Source organism: Tupaia chinensis, unplaced genomic scaffold (assembly GCF_000334495.1).
Source record: "Tupaia chinensis unplaced genomic scaffold, TupChi_1.0 Scaffold000270_2, whole genome shotgun sequence".
NCBI classification, from domain to species: domain Eukaryota; kingdom Metazoa; phylum Chordata; class Mammalia; order Scandentia; family Tupaiidae; genus Tupaia; species Tupaia belangeri.
In genome coordinates, this window is record NW_006159751.1 from 2,499,602 (window position 1) to 2,515,343 (window position 15,742).

A 15,742-nucleotide genomic window follows, 5' to 3' on the forward strand; every position below is an offset into this window, starting at 1 on the left:
ACTCCGCGCCGCAGACCCCTTGACACCCGCACCCGGCGCTGGCGCAGCGCGCTCTAGACCCGGGCTCCGTGCGCAGTTGTCCGCCCGACGCTCCTACTCGCGCCGTTCTCCGGGACCCTTTGCCCGGTCGCTGGACTCCAAGTGACCTTAGGTCCTCAGGCGGCAGTGAACCCCATGGCCCCCCAGGGGGCTGAAGTAGGAAAAGCCTGAGTACCCTCAGACGGCGCCCCGTCCACGCCCCTCCGGGCTGCGCGGCGGGAGTCTCGGGGAGCTATGCTGAAGCCGGGTGGTGCGGAGGAAGCTGCGCAGCTCCTCCCTCGGCGCGCCCGCGCCCCAACGCCCGCATCCGCGTCTAGACCCGTCGCCCTCGACGGCTCCCGGACTTCGGTCCGCCTAGGTCTTGCCTGCCTTCTGCTGCTGCTGCTACTGACGCTGCCCGCCCGCGTAGACACATCCTGGTGGTAAGTAGGTCCCAGGGTTGGGCGGCTGAGAGAGGGCAGAGGCCCGGAGCTGGCTGCTCAGGGGACCCGGCTGTTGCTTCGACGGAGTTAGAAACGATCCTGGCAGGACTGTCACTGAAGTTTCGGAGAGGCGAGGGAGGCCCCGGGGGGCGGGGGTTGAGGCGCTGCGTCTTACCCGCCTGGTAAGCAGAGGCCGGACATTTGGGGCGAGCACACCCGATGGTAGAAGCTCCCAAAGGCCCATAGGCTGAACTCCTTCTGTCAGCTCAAGCCTCTGGGGCAGAAGCTACCTTCTAAATTTCTCTCATGGTGAGTTTAAGGAACCAATTTCCCTTCCAGCCCCGCCACCCCATCACCTAAGGTCACCTCCTGGAAGGTGGAGAAACGGGCAGTGGCGAGATCAGAGGAGCCTGTCACTAGCCTACCCCACCCAGAAAGGAAAGCTTTGGTGAGGCAGCGGCACTAGCACGAGGTTTAGAAATGGAATCGAGGCAAAAACTACCCCATTAACGCCCACAATTAAAACAAACAAAACACTTGCGTGTGCAATAATCTAGCCATTTGTCTTCAGCCTCTACTTTGATGTCACTTGGAACTCTGATGTCTTGTATCCTCTCTTCTTACCCAAATGACCCTATCTCCCATCTCTCCCCTCCAAGAGCCAGAGGCTTCTGGAATCCTTAAGTAGGGAGACCCTCTCTTCAGAGTTCCTGCAGGCCTTAGACTCGAGACACTTCACAAGACGACATGAGGCAAAAGACATGAAAAATCCACTGGATGTCTGTTGTTCTTTTCAGAATGCCCCCACCCCACCCGAGGTGCTGCACCAACCCTGGATGGCACTCCTTGTCTCTCCGGAGAAAGCTGCTCTCCCTCCTCCCTGTCTTGCGGGGGGGAGGAGGGGGGGAAGAGTTGGAGCTTTCTTCTTCACCCCACAACTGCCTCAGAGATTGGGCTACTGCCCTATCCCCTGTCGTGCAGTGCCCCCCCCTTCTTTACTCTGCTCCTCCTCCAGTGCAACCTCTCCCCGCCCCCCTCCAGTCCAAAGTGTGGTCTCTTCTCCCCTTGCACCCTGTGGCTTTTCTTGACTTGGAATCTTGGCTGGAAGGGCGAGGGGTAGTTGGCTGAGGGGCCAGCCAGCCTGGGCTGTAGATTCCTATCATTGTTTTAGAAAAATCTCTCTTTTGGATCTTTTTTATCTCTGCAGTGTTGGGGAAGGCAAGGAGGGGGGTTCTGGATGGGGGAGCAGGGAGGGCTATATCTTACATCTGGCTTAAAGCATTCCTTTGGAAAGGGAAAGGGAAGAAGGGGGACAAGGAGAAAAGCCTTTCAAAGTTCACAGCAAGATCAGAGCTACTCTTGCCGTTCAGGGGCTCAGTTTGACTGGGGACTTGGGTCTTCTGGGTCCCTGTTGAGACAGCATGAAGTTGCTGCTTCCCATCTTTATCTGGCCCAGGGAGCAGTTTGCTTATAGCGACTCCTGATCACTTCTCAGCACTGGGGGAGGTAGTCCTGAGGACTAGCTGGTGCTGAGAAGTGTCACTCAGAATTTCGCCATCCTGGTAGTGGTCCCTAAAGGTTCAAGTGGGGTTCTTCCTCATCCCCATTCTGAATCCTTCATCATTCCCTCTCACTTTTTCTTGCTCCCTCTTTTGCCTTCTTCCCACATGGTTCATATTAAAGATTTGGTTAAGCTCCCAAGGGGAAGAGCTAGCAGGGGGGAAGCAGGTAACACACCAAGGTACTTCTCAGCCTCTGTGAAATGGAGAACGGTGGCACCAGGATCAGGATGGGGAGTGTGTGCGGAGGTCACGGCATTCTCCTTGCCCCACGCCTGTTGTAGCTTCAGGCCCACGTGCCGACCTCAGAGGTTACCGCTTCTGGGACAAAGTGAAAAGATGTCTTCTAAAGGAAGCTCAGGCCTCCAAGGTGATTGTATTCTCTTGGGAAAACCCCAGCAGGATCAATATTCCGTACAACCTTGGAAGAGATACTGTGTGTGTTCACAGCCCACTCTGGAGCAGAAGGCCTTCGCTATCACCGTCTTACAGTCTGATCTGCTTCACTCCTCACTCTCCACCACTCTCTCCTCTCAGTTTTTAGCTGGTGGAGCAAATGGTCCTAGTCTGACAGAGAGACGAAAGAGGGGACTCCTGTCCTGTGCGTCCCTGTTCCGTATGCATCCTGCAGAGGACTGCATCTAGAGAATCACAAGAGCAGGCCTGAATTCAGGGGTTTACAAAGAGAGAGGAACAGGGCGGCATCATGAGTGAGCATCTCTGTTACCGACGAGAGTTGCCATTCGCTGAGCCCTTACGGTGCTCCAGGCGCGCCAGCCAAGCACCTTCTGGGCGTCACCTTCTTCAGTCCCATAATAACCTAGTGGGGTAAGTACAGTATCATCCCCATTTCACAAGTGCAACTGAGGGATAGGAAAGGAGTGTTAGAAAGTTTGTGCAAGTTTACACCAGTTTTGGGGCCAGACTGTTCCACACTTAGGTAAGCAGAGTGTGCCTCTCTTGCCCATGGGGTGAAAATGAGCCTGGTCTTTGGAGTCAGGTGGCTTTGGTTCATCCTGGTTCTCCTTTGCCTATCCTTGATGGACAGAGCTGATACAATCGCTTTATCACTGGATCTCCCTGAGCCTGTTTCTTCACCTCTAAAATGAAGATCTTTCTTTATCATGGGATTTCTGTGCAGAAAAATGCTTTGTGGGCCCAGCCCTGTAGCACAGGGGTTAGATGTTGAGCATGGGGAGCCGGATTCCATATGGCTGACCATATGGGTTCAAATTCCAGACCCTGTGGCCTGAAAAACACACCAGAAATCCTGACAAGGTGGAGAAATAGAGGATAAAAGACTGCAGCGTGACCATGCCTCACAAGAGGTTCTCTCTCTCTCTCTCTGGCAAGTGGAGATGACCTCTGGCAATAAAACATTTTAAAAAGAAAGAAAGAAAACAAAGAGAACATGAAAAACATAATTTAGAAAGTGTCTTGTGAACTGTGAAGTTCTATACAAATGCTGTGACAGTAAGAGCAGATTTGAGGAGGCTGATAGTTTACTCCTATGTTCAACGTTCTATATGTGCTAGGCAAAACCATGTACACTAGGGGTTATCACTAAAGGAAGGAAAGAGAAGATCCCTGACTTCACTGAACAGACATAAATAAAACATCTGCAAACAGGCTGACCATGTTGACAAACAGTAAAGCCAGAACTGAAGTTGATGGCTGGCTAGGGGGAGAAGAGAGTTATGGGTAAGTCAGAACAGTTAGCTGTTTATTTGACAAACAGTTATTGAGCACCTACTATGCACCAGACACTGTTTTCATTACTGGGGATACTGAAGTGAACAAAACAGACAAAAGTCCCTGTCTATGTGGAACAGTGCATCCAAACCCCCTGGGGGCCTGGGGGATATGTAGTCCGACTCAGTGGGCCTGGGGTGGGCTTGAGGATCTGCAAGTCTAACAGATGGCCAAATGATACAGATCTGGCTGTACAGAGATTGCTGCAAGGTGTGTAGATAATCACACTTTGAGTCGCAAGAGGCAGAGTAGGGTATGAGCCACTTTGTGACATGAAGAAATATGAACTGATCAGAAGCAGGTAAAGAGAGCACTCTGGAGCAGGAAGGTGGGGAGGAACCAAAGCTAGAGAGTCAGGGGCATCAGGTACCCACTCCAGATCACGGCATGGGGAGAGGGTGTGCCTTAGGCATCTCTGTGCCCTAACAGCTGGGCAGTGTTTGACACACAATAGGCATTTTGCAGCCATGTGTTGAACTGAGGGAGATGGGCTTGGCCTTGAGCTCAGCTTTACCAGAAGCCCCAGCACTTGCTTCGAAAAGACAATTATTAGACAGTAGCAAGTGCCATGCTCTGCAGATTATTTAAGTTTTTGCTATAGGGTGTGTGCTCTCACCAGAGAGACAGTGACAGAGAATGTGAGAAGCCATCCCCGGGGTGTGTGTGGGGGGGGTGGGGGTGACCACACTGCAACTCCTCTCCATTTTTCTCCAGGGATTTTTGGGCATGTACACACGTGAACCTGATGTGATTTTTCAAACTTCCAAGTCCAGGACTCGAACCATGGTCAGCCATGTGGGAGTCCAGTGCTGTAACCAACTCACTACCTCTCTCCCACTCTGCAGATTCTTAAAGCAGTTACTCAGCAGAGTAAGGGTGGTAGTAGATAAATTTAATTCCCTTGCCATCTTAGGTCCTGAACAGATGTTCCCACGCTCCGAGAGGATGTAACAAGAAGGACCGCTGTGGGCTACAGCAAAGTAGATTTAAGGCAGACCACAGGAAGGACTTTTTCCAGAGTTTGGCCTGCCTGACTCCAGCCTCTTTCATGAGGGCTGGATTATTGGTCTCCCATTCCCATCTAACACTCCTCCTCCCAAGCCCCAGTTTAAAATAAATAAATAAATAAAAAACCACCCAGTGCCTAGAGCAGCACTCTGGCGCTGAACTGGGAAAGCAGAATGGTGGTGAGACAGGGACGAGCTCCAACTCCAACGGTCTCGATTCTCCAAACAAAGCACCACGGCAGTGGGTGTAACTCCAGGCTGTGCGTCAGGCAGCCCTTTCCGGCCTGGCCCAGCCTGGGGTGTTTATTTTGTTTGTTCCTGGAAGCTGTTACCCTGATGGACAGTGCCGGGGACGCTGATTCCATGGGATTTGTTAGTGGAGGCCCGGCCCTCTCAGCTCTCCCCCGGGACAGATGGGCCCCATCAGCCCTGCTGAGTTCCCGAAGAGGCAAGCATCAGCCCTCCTTGTGTTTGTTTGAGTTGGTGTCACCAGTGGTGATCCAGTCTGTGGGTGAGGGCTGGCTGTGGGAATGCAGTGTGTGTGTGGTGGGGGGTGGACACAGAGCCTAGGGAAGTCTAGTTTTTCTCCTCCCCCCACTGGCTGCCCTCCCTTCTCCTCACCCACTTCTAGGCCCATTTTGGGGCTGTTCCCAAACCACAGGCTCATTCATAGCTCAAACCAAATCTTTTTCTGTCTGCAGCAACAACTGCCCTCCATGGCCTCCACCTGTTCAGAAAGGGGAGGAAGGTCATCCCTTCGATGTATTTTGAACAAGAAAATAGAAAATTCATAGCAAATCTAGAAGGTGCTCTGGGGTTGCAGGGATAAAAACAGGAGTAAGAAATGGAGCTGGTCTTGAGCAGTTACGCTGGAGGATGTAGGTGGATGGATTAGATCTCATTGGTGGTCTCTTGGTGATAGACTTCTAATTTCTCCATGAAATATTCTTCCTGAGGCGTGTGGTGGAGTCTAGGGCTAAGTGTGTTTGAGAGAAGAGAAAACATTTCCTTGGGAGCCTTGAGAATGACTTTAGCAGCCCACCTATATTCTTTAGTAGCCCATACCAGCTGCCCTCTTAATTGTTCCTACTGGCAGACTGGGGAGCTTCACTTCCTTCCCAGCTTCCTGCCCTTAGGGAAAGTCACTCTGTTAGTTCATCTTCACCCCTGGCTTCCCATGAGACACCATGCCTGTGAGGTTGAGGAAGATGGTTTTAAAAGGTTCCTTAGTTAGGATAGGACCTGGCAGGGTCAGCAGGTGGTGTAATGCAACTAGATTCAGAGGGAAAGGTCCTGGGTTCACATACTCGGACTTCTCAGAGCGTGCTGGTCATGCACCCAGCCTATGATCTGGACCAGCTAAGATGGGACAGATCATAGTGTGAGGACCCTAGTGGGGGGTGCCTGTGTCTCTCTCATGAAACCAACCAACCAATCAACCTTAAAAAATAAAATCAGTCCTGGGACCTGGAAATAAAGGGTATGGGGAGGTAAGTTATGGGTGGGGTCTTCCTCCCTAGACCTCAGGATTAGGAATAAGAAATGTTGAACGACATAGGTCTGACTAGAGCTCTAAACATTCTCACAGTTGGCTACTGTGTCTCTTCCCACTGGCCCCTCCCTGTCTCCATCCTCTTGCCATCCAGCCACCTCTATACGAAGCAGCCACCAGTGTGTCCCTTTCACATGTGGGTGTAAGAATGTTGTCTCAGACCCTTGTTTTGTTAGTTTTTTCCATGAAACTCTTAATGTTTATTAAATAAATGAACAATGGGTTTGTGTGATGTGCCTACAGCTTCTGTGTGTATGACACATGCCTGGCTTGTGTTCTGGAGTTTGTGTCACTGTGGCCTTTGGCTGGGAAACTGGTGATGGTGGGAGACCACTTGGTTACTCTCTCTGCAACTGCATCACCTCCAGAGCTTGTGTGGAACAGTTCTATCCCTTGGCTTCAGTATGTGGGCTGGGGAGGGGGAGAGCCCTCTAAGAGCTAGAGGTCAAAACTCAAACCTCCCCCTTGCTGTCCCTCCTCTCCGCAGAAAAAGGGCCAGGATGCTCTGACAGGGCCATTTCACCTTGCAGGTACATCGGGGCACTGGGGGCCCGAGTGATCTGTGACAATATTCCTGGTTTGGTGAGTCGGCAGCGGCAGCTGTGCCAGCGCTACCCAGACATCATGCGCTCAGTGGGCGAGGGAGCCCGAGAATGGATCCGAGAGTGTCAGCACCAGTTCCGCCACCACCGCTGGAACTGCACCACCCTGGACCGGGACCACACTGTCTTTGGCCGTGTCATGCTCAGAAGTAGGGGCTTCTTCCACCCTGCCCCAGCGCTTTCCCTTCCTCTACTTGGGTGGTGAATGGGAAGGGCAGGCCTGCTGCCTCCCTCCCCAATATACTACTTCATAATCAGAAACAATGGGGGACAGAGCTGAGAACACTCTCTCAGTACCTTAGATTTGTAGGCAGGGGCTCTTCTAAATCTCAGTGCTCTGAGATGACAGGATAAAGGCAAAGCATTCCCTATAGCTTCCCTCATTTTCTCTGCCCTCCCCAGTCCACAGCCTGGGGGAGTCCCTGCACTGTAAAACTGAGGACTAGGAATAGTTCTTACCACCACCATCACCACCATCACCCCAACATTCCCAACACTACAGTAATGGTAACTAGAGATAAACAGAAAGGTGATATGTAAACACTTGAAGAGTCAGTGGCTTGGCCCCAGCTCAGTAAAAAAATTAGGCTAAACTAGACAGTAAACAAAGAGAAAGGGCTGCCATGGGAATCTGGAGGTGTCAAGGATACAGGGATGACGATTCATCAGTTCTGGAGAACAGGGAGGGAAGGAGAACAGGCAGTGGAAGAAAGCAAGTCTCTTCAACAGGCTGACCCCTGGGCAGGGGTCTCCATTGTACAGGAACTGTCCAGCAGAGAGGGCCTGAAAAGGCCTGGAATGTGGCCCAAGGCAGGCTTAGCTGAGCCAGTGTTGCCCTCGGTTGGGGGGAGGGGGATGATTCACCATGAGACTTTTCAATGGATGGACACAGGGAATTTGGAAGGAAACAAGAGTATAGGTCAGTCCAAGAGGTCAGATGTACAAAGAAGCGGACAGAGTAGTGAGGGCTCTGGAAGTGCTCATGGATGGAAAGGGCACCTCAAATAAAGGGGGTGTAGGAGGTGGCTCTGGGAAGGAAGAGCAGAACAGAGACTCAGGCTGCAGTCAGAGGTTATGTGGGCTGAAGAAGGGACTGACCTGAAACACAACTCTCCCTTTCTCTCTAGGCAGTCGGGAGGCAGCATTTGTGTATGCCATCTCATCAGCCGGTGTGGTCCATGCCATCACTCGTGCATGTAGCCAGGGTGAACTCAGTGTGTGCAGCTGTGACCCCTATACCCGTGGCAGACACCATGACCAACGAGGGGACTTTGACTGGGGTGGCTGCAGTGACAACATCCACTATGGCGTCCGCTTTGCCAAGGCCTTTGTGGATGCTAAGGAGAAGAGACTGAAAGATGCCCGGGCCCTCATGAACTTACATAATAACCGCTGCGGCCGCACGGTCAGTACTCGTGTCTGTATGTGTACGTTCATATTTGCTGAGGGTGACCCGTATGCATGACACTGGATGAAATGTGAAGGTGGAAGAGCTGTGGGCTTCTGGATAACTTCCCAAAGCCCCAACATCTTGGAACAGGAGCACTGAATGCAAGGAAGCCTAGGAATTCTTACAGTGTCAACCAGGTGCATAGAGTCTTCACATAGGTGGAAAGTAGGAAAAGGAGGGAAGTAACTTCTTAAGAACAAGAACTACTTTCAGGCTGGATGTGATGCTGGATTCACATGGAAGATGAGGGTTTGAGTCCTGGGTTAACCTGTACAGGTCAGGCACATGCACACATGTTGGTGATCCTGGCTGCCTGGGAAGACCTGGGGGAAGGATCATGGCATGAGGGTACCTTCCCCCCTCTCCTCAGTCTGTGTCTCTCTCTTGCATGAAAGAAAGAAAGAAAAGAAAAATCCTGTCTTCATAAAGACTGCGAATAGCAAATTCACTGGTATTTGGGCAGCTCAGTACCGTGCTGGAGAATGGCATACCATGAAAGCGGATGGCATGGTACTTGGTACATTCACACACATGCAGACTAGAGGATGCACGAGGGTACTGTTATCATGAATGCAGCCCTGTGGCTCTAATGTCCTACAAGCTATAATGTAAAGCTTGTTGTCTTAGTAATTTGATGCAAGGGTTCAGCCAGCCGGGGCCTGACCCAGCAGATCGCAGAGCACTTATGCTGTCAGCCATAGGGGTGACTGAAAAATGCCCTGCCCAGCTGCCTCTCTCTTACCTGCCTCCCCTTTCCCCCAGGCTGTGCGGCGGTTTCTGAAGCTGGAGTGTAAGTGCCATGGTGTGAGTGGCTCCTGTACTTTACGCACCTGCTGGCGTGCACTCTCAGACTTCCGCCGTACAGGTGATTACCTGCGGCGACGCTACGATGGGGCTGTGCAGGTAACGGCCACCCAGGATGGTGCCAATTTCACAGCAGCCCGCCAAGGCTATCGCCGTGCCACCCGGACTGATCTTGTCTATTTTGACAACTCCCCAGACTACTGTGTCTTGGACAAGGCTGCAGGTGAGTAAGGAAAGCAGGTAGGACATGGAGCCTCAGCTCTTCGTGCAGGCACCCCTGGTTAACCAGTCTGCTATGTAGTCTCAGGAGTTAGGGAGGGGTTGCTATGAGAGATGCTCGTCTCCTCTCCACATGAAACCTGGTCAGGAGATGGCTGACTTAGGCCTGTTCGCCAGGCCCAATGCTGTCCAAATAGAGAGGAGGTTACTCAGCTCCTTGCACCCTGAGGCCACATGGGGCTCATTTGTATCCCCAGCATCTAAGATATAGCAGATACTACTGAATGAATGTTTACATGAGTCACCTGTGTTCCATTCTGAACAATGGGTGGGCTACACAGAAACATAAGACACAGCTTAAGTCGTTGGCTCTTTACAACCTAGCTAAAGAAATGAAATGTAATGAGTGGATAAATGTAACCAGAAAGAGGGATGACTGAAGACATCGAGAAAAGTTTATTTGAAAATTGGAAACTTCGGCTGCTCTATGAAGTGTGGGGATTATCTGGTATAGCTGGAGAGAAGACTAGGCAGACGTTCTCTGCACGCAAGCAGAGTAGTAGGTGGGAAAGCACGTAACGTGTTCCAAGGACAGAGAGCAAATCCGTCTATGTAAAGGTTTCTAGTAAGGGAGACTAAAGCTAGAAAGGTAGGTTGGAACCAGACCAAGAATGACCTTGAAGGGCTTGGACTGGCCTATGGCATGGTGGTTAAGGCAACCGGATCCCACATGGGTGACTGCACTGCTGGAATCTCAGGCCCAGAGGCTTGAGAAACATGCTGGGATACATATGCGTGCCCAAGATCCTGAAAAGAGGGAGAGAGAGAGGAAAAGAGATTGTAGCAGAGCCATCCCTCATGGGAGGTGCTTTATACCTTCCTTCTCTACTATCTCTTGCTCTCTGTTTCTCTTTCTCTCTGGGGAGTGAGTACATCCTCTAGCAGATAGAAAAAAAAACAGGAAAGAAAGAGTGAGAGTGAGAGATAGAGAAAGGCTTTATACAGTGCACTGCCATTGAACATTCTAAAATGGAGTTGGGGAAGCAAGAAAAGAGGGGATCACTACTAAAGACAGGTTAAGCAGTAAATATTTGGTTGCAAATGGTTATCAGAAAGCAGTAAATGGTTTTTCTTTAATCTGTTCTAGATATTTATGATGGAATTCTTGGGGATGCTGCAAGGAGATCCTGCAAGGGGCTACAGTATTTACCCCAAAGAGTGGAAGTTACTTTCCCAGCTCATATTCCAGGTTTAGACAGGTTAAATGACATGTAGCATGACAGAACTGCTCCTTCCCTGGTTACAGTCATGGGGCTCCCGAGCTCTTTTCTACATATTCAACAGTCAGGAGTCGGGGAGCTGTCTTCAGAACTGTTCCCCTATCACTGTCATTCCTAGAGAGTCAAGTGGCTTAGAGCAAAACGGCACAGAAACAGGGTGGGCCTCTACCCAAGTAACAGAGAAAGTAATTTGTGTACTTCAAAGGGTGCTAGAAGAGAAAAGGTTGGGAGAGTTCTGAATCTCCAAGTGATTTCCCACCACTAGGTTTTCCTTCCTTATGGTCTGACTCGGAGGGTTACTCTCTGGATGCCTGGATATAGTTTGCTACATCTAAGGTGTAACGCTAGACTGCCATACCTAAAATGCACCTTTAAGGGGAAGGATCTTTGGAGTTAGGAGAGAGAATGAATCATATGTGTGCTGGTTTTTCTGAAGCATAAAACTAGACCTTGTAAAATCCAAAGTGGGACCCAGAATTCAAAGAGTATAAGTTATCCCAAAAGGTGGTATGGCACAGGAGTTCCCTCTGAAGCAGGACTATCCAAGAGAGTTTTCCATGACTCTAGAAATGGTCTTATATTTGTGTTCTCCAGTACAGTGCACCTAGCCACATGTGATCACTGAGGACTTAAAACTACAGCTGGTGTGACCAAGAACTAAGTACTTTAGTTTATTTACATTTTCTTAAGAGAGATTTTTGCTATGGGGCACGTGCCCTCGCCAGAGAGACAGAAAGTGAGAAATCATCCCTCAAAGTGGATGGCCATGCTGCAATCCCTTGTCGTCCATTCTCCTCTTGGGATTTTGGACACGCACACACACATGCCCAGCTTGAGTTTTAAGCTCCCTGGTCTGGGACTCAAATTGCGGTCAACTGCATGGAAGTTTAGCAATGTAACCATGATGCCAACTGTTGGTCCCTAGTTTATTTCATTTTGATTTGAAAAATTTCAAAGACCACTTGTGGCTAGGGGATACTGTACTGGACAGCATAACTTCAGAGTATAGAAAAGGTATTTGGTGCACAAAAGAAGGACTTAAAACTTTTGGACTTAAAAGAATGACATAATAGGTCCTGTCACCCACACTCCAGAGAAATGTCTCCTAACACTTTGGATTGTACAATCCTATCATTAAAAAACAAAAACAAAAACAAAAGAACAACAACAAAAAAACGATCATGTACCTCCATTATATGTATACTTTCTTATAAGTTATAGCTATGTTATATGTTTATTATAAAGTAGACGTACAAACTATATTTTTTACATTGATAAAAACAAATATAGAAGTTCTAGCAGTTTCTTTCCATATTCCAGTGGGATGTGGAGACTGCTACTATAGAAATCAGTAAATCTGTTCTCCGTCTTGAACCCCCTAATCCACTTTCCCATTTCTGAGTCTTCATTAATAAGGGAAATGGTAGGAATTTTTATTCTATAGGGTCCAATCCATCCCAAATTCTATGATTTCATGACCTATTGGCAGGATCTCTTTTTCCTTTTTTTTTTTTAATTGCCAGAGGGCATGTGAGACAGAGACAGAGAGACACACAGAGAGGGAGAGGGAAAAAGGACCCCTTCCGCCCCCCCAGTGAGATAATGGTCACGCCACAGTCCCTTCTCCATTTCTCCATCTGTCAGGATTTGGGCAGACATGCACACTTGCCCAGTGTGTTTTTCAGTCCTCTGGGTTGGGATTCAGACTGTAGTTGGTCCTGTAGGATCTGGCTCCCTTAACCACTAGGCCACAGGGCCAGCTTGGCAGGATCTCTTTCATTGAAATAAGTCAGAATGAGATCCTGAGCATTCCCCATGCAGAACAAAACATCATTTCTACCTTTCAAGTGTTCCACTATAAAGGGATAATGAAAGAGATACTCCTTAGCAGCTCTTTAGGGATATGCCTCCAGCCAGTTATCTAATCTGTTCCCTTCCTCAACTGAACAGAGAATACAGATAACAATCCACTAAGTTAGATGTCATTATGCCCATTTTCATAGATGACAAATTACAGACTAAGTTTTTGAAAAAAATTATTTAATTTTATGTATTATTATTATTTAATTTGCTGTAGGGCTCATGCACTCACCAGAGAGAGAGAGAAAGTGAGAAAGCAGGCCATCAGGTGCAGGACTCAAACCACGGTCAGCTAACCACCATGCTACCTGCTGACCCTTAGACTAAATTTTTTAAGTTTATTTCTTCCATGAGAGAGACAGACGGGTAGGCATCCACAGTAGGGTCTTCATACCGTGATTTAACCCCCAGCCAGCCTGGTTCACAGGGACGTGCACCTTGTGTGTACCTTGTGTGCTCAGGGAGGTCTTGGGACACCAACCCAGGTCCTGTCTCATGTGGGTCTAGTTGAGTTATCACTGAGCCACTGGCCCTTAGGCTAAAATGTTTTGCTTTTGTTTTTATTATCTATTTATTTAATTACTTGTTTTATTCATTTTTAAAGCATTAATTAATTTGTTTACTTAAATTTTTTTTTCTTTTTTCTGGAAAGGTTTTTGCTACAGGCTGAGTGCACTCGCCAGAAAGACAGAGAGAGACAGAGAGACAGAAAGGGAGAAATCACCCTCCAGGGGCGATGGCTACACCACAATCCCTTCTCCTCCATTCTCCTCTCGGGATCTTAGGCACGCACACACGCACGCACACACACCTGGCATGAGTTTAAGCCACCAGGTCCGGGACTAGAACCACGGTCGACTACATGGGAGTCCAGCAACACAGCCATAACACCAACTGCTGGTCCCAAGTTAGTTTTTTTTAATTACCAAAGAGTCTGTGCGCTCACAAGAGAGTGAGAAACAGAAAGCACCCCCTCAACAGTGAGTGATCATGCTGTAATCCTTTTTCTTCCATTTCTCCATCCCATCAGGATTTGGGGTACGCGTACCCAATGACATGTTTTTAAAGCTTTTGTGGACTAGGCCTCAAACTGTGGTCAGCCATGTGGAATCTCAATCCCAATGCACAGGGCTTAACTACTGGGCAACCCTAGGATTAGATTTTGAAGAAGGTATGGAAATATGTATTGGCAGACAGGGAATTGCAGGTAAAGTCAGTGGTCTTAATAGTGGGAAGAAATAAACCTGGTACAGAGAGGGCAGTGAGGAGATAATCATTTGGACTTTATATTCAGAAAAAGGGATTCTTTGGGGCTTTCTTCTGAGAATGTGGGTAAGGGAACCCAGAGCAGCTGAAATCAGAGGTACCATGTTCTTACTCCCTCTCTTCCCCAACACAGGTTCCCTGGGCACTGCAGGCCGTGTCTGCAGCAAGACATCTAAAGGAACCGATGGGTGTGAAATCATGTGCTGTGGCCGAGGGTATGACACAACCCGAGTCACCCGTGTCACCCAGTGTGAGTGCAAATTCCACTGGTGCTGTGCTGTGCGGTGCAAGGAGTGCAGAAACACTGTGGACGTCCATACCTGCAAGGCCCCCAAGAAGGCAGAATGGCTGGACCAGACCTGAACACACAGATACCTCACTCATCCCCGCACTTCAGGCCTCCCAACTCAAAAGCACAAGATCCTCGCATGCACACCTTCCTCCACCCTTGACCATGGGCTGCTACAGCTATTTAAGGACTTGGAGAGTAATCCAGAGGGACTGTGATGTCCTGGCTGATTCCACAGTCCTGGGAAGGAGTTGACAGGGGATATAAGAAACTGAGCGGCTCCCTGATATCCCCCTCTGGAGGCTTGAAGGGAAAGTAGAAGAGGTAGGGAGTCTTCAGAGTGATGTGAGTTGCACTAAAGTAGATGGTCCAGGCTCATTTTATCTTTCCCTTGCACTGGCTTTCTGACACTTTTGCAAGAGGAAGTCTACTTGGAGAGCTTTTTTTTTTGTTCTGATCTGGCTGAAGGTAGATGGGACGGAGATGAACTGCATGTCCCTTCCTTAGAATCAGTTTGAGCAGACTGCCTGGTACCCAGAAGAAGATCTTAGGCTATAATGTTCTCCTAGTACTGAAAGCCTGAGATTGTTAGACAAGAGTTAGCCATAGCAGACAAGATTCAATTCACATGCTCATATGTTTATAAACTGTTGTGTTTTGTAGGGGAAAAAACATCATTTACACAGTCATTCATTCTCTCTCTGTTCCATCCTATATCAGACAACACTGCCACTTTTTCTCACTTGCTGCCTGTTCAAATTGAGGTGGCCTGGTTCCTGTGCCTAGCAGGTGATTAGAAGAGCCTGGGATGCTCTTAAGAGGAATTTAGTAAATCTGGCTAGGTGTTGGGATTTTTTTCCCATGCATGATTCTGGAAGTTAGCCAGGTTAGGAAAACACTGAGTAAATGACAGGTAACTCACAGAGAGTGGGAGAGTAAACAGGCCTGATCTCAAGGGCCCACAATGAGGTATCAGTGCATCCCAAGCAGGTAGGGATCTCTGGCTTTGGTAACTCTTTACAAGAGGATGCTAGCCTTTGAAGCTGGAAGCAGAAGCGAGTGGCTAGATAGGGAAGGAGAGCTGAGGCTTGGGGCCAAAGTGGTAAACAGCTCAGAAGGCAGCCTTCCCCATGTACACAACAAATCTTTATTTACTGATTTTCCAAATCCTGGTTATTATAATTCACTCCACATTTGGCGTAAATAGAGGAGTATTCCTTCTCTGTCACTACCCCTTGTCTGATTAGGTTTGCAGTTAGAAATAGCAGGCTTAGTAAGCTGGAGGGGTAGGACAAGGGGTCCCAGAACCCTTGGTGTCCTTTTTTTTTTCTTTTATTTTTGAGTCTACTATAGGCATGTGTGCTCACCGAAGAAACAGAGAGAAAGAGGGAAACTGAGAAATAACCCCCCCCCGGGGGATAGCCACACTACCACACTACCATCCCTTCTTCTCCATTCTCCTCTCAGTACTTTAGACATGCATGTAAACATACCTGGAGTGGTTTTCAAGCTGCTGAATCTAGGACTCAAACCACATAGTCAACCACATGGAATCCAGCTGCCTTAACCTCCACGAAATCTGCTGGCTTGTGGTGTCCTATTTTTATGTGCCTTGGAGAATAGTTATCTCTTCCCTGTTGA

At 48.9% G+C, this 15,742-nt stretch overlaps 1 protein-coding gene across 1 annotated transcript; it reads left to right on the forward strand.

Moving 5' to 3' along the window:
• Positions 1 to 11: 11 nt before the first annotated feature.
• On the forward strand, positions 12 to 15,473 carry WNT2B (Wnt family member 2B). Its single transcript, XM_006149602.2, has 5 exons — positions 12 to 461; positions 6,862 to 7,082; positions 8,061 to 8,338; positions 9,146 to 9,410; positions 13,946 to 15,473. The coding sequence occupies exons 1-5, from the start codon at positions 274 to 276 to the stop codon at positions 14,173 to 14,175; spliced, it is 1,182 nt and encodes a 393-aa protein (XP_006149664.1). The 5' UTR covers positions 12 to 273; the 3' UTR covers positions 14,176 to 15,473.
• The last annotated feature ends 269 nt before the right edge of the window (positions 15,474 to 15,742 follow it).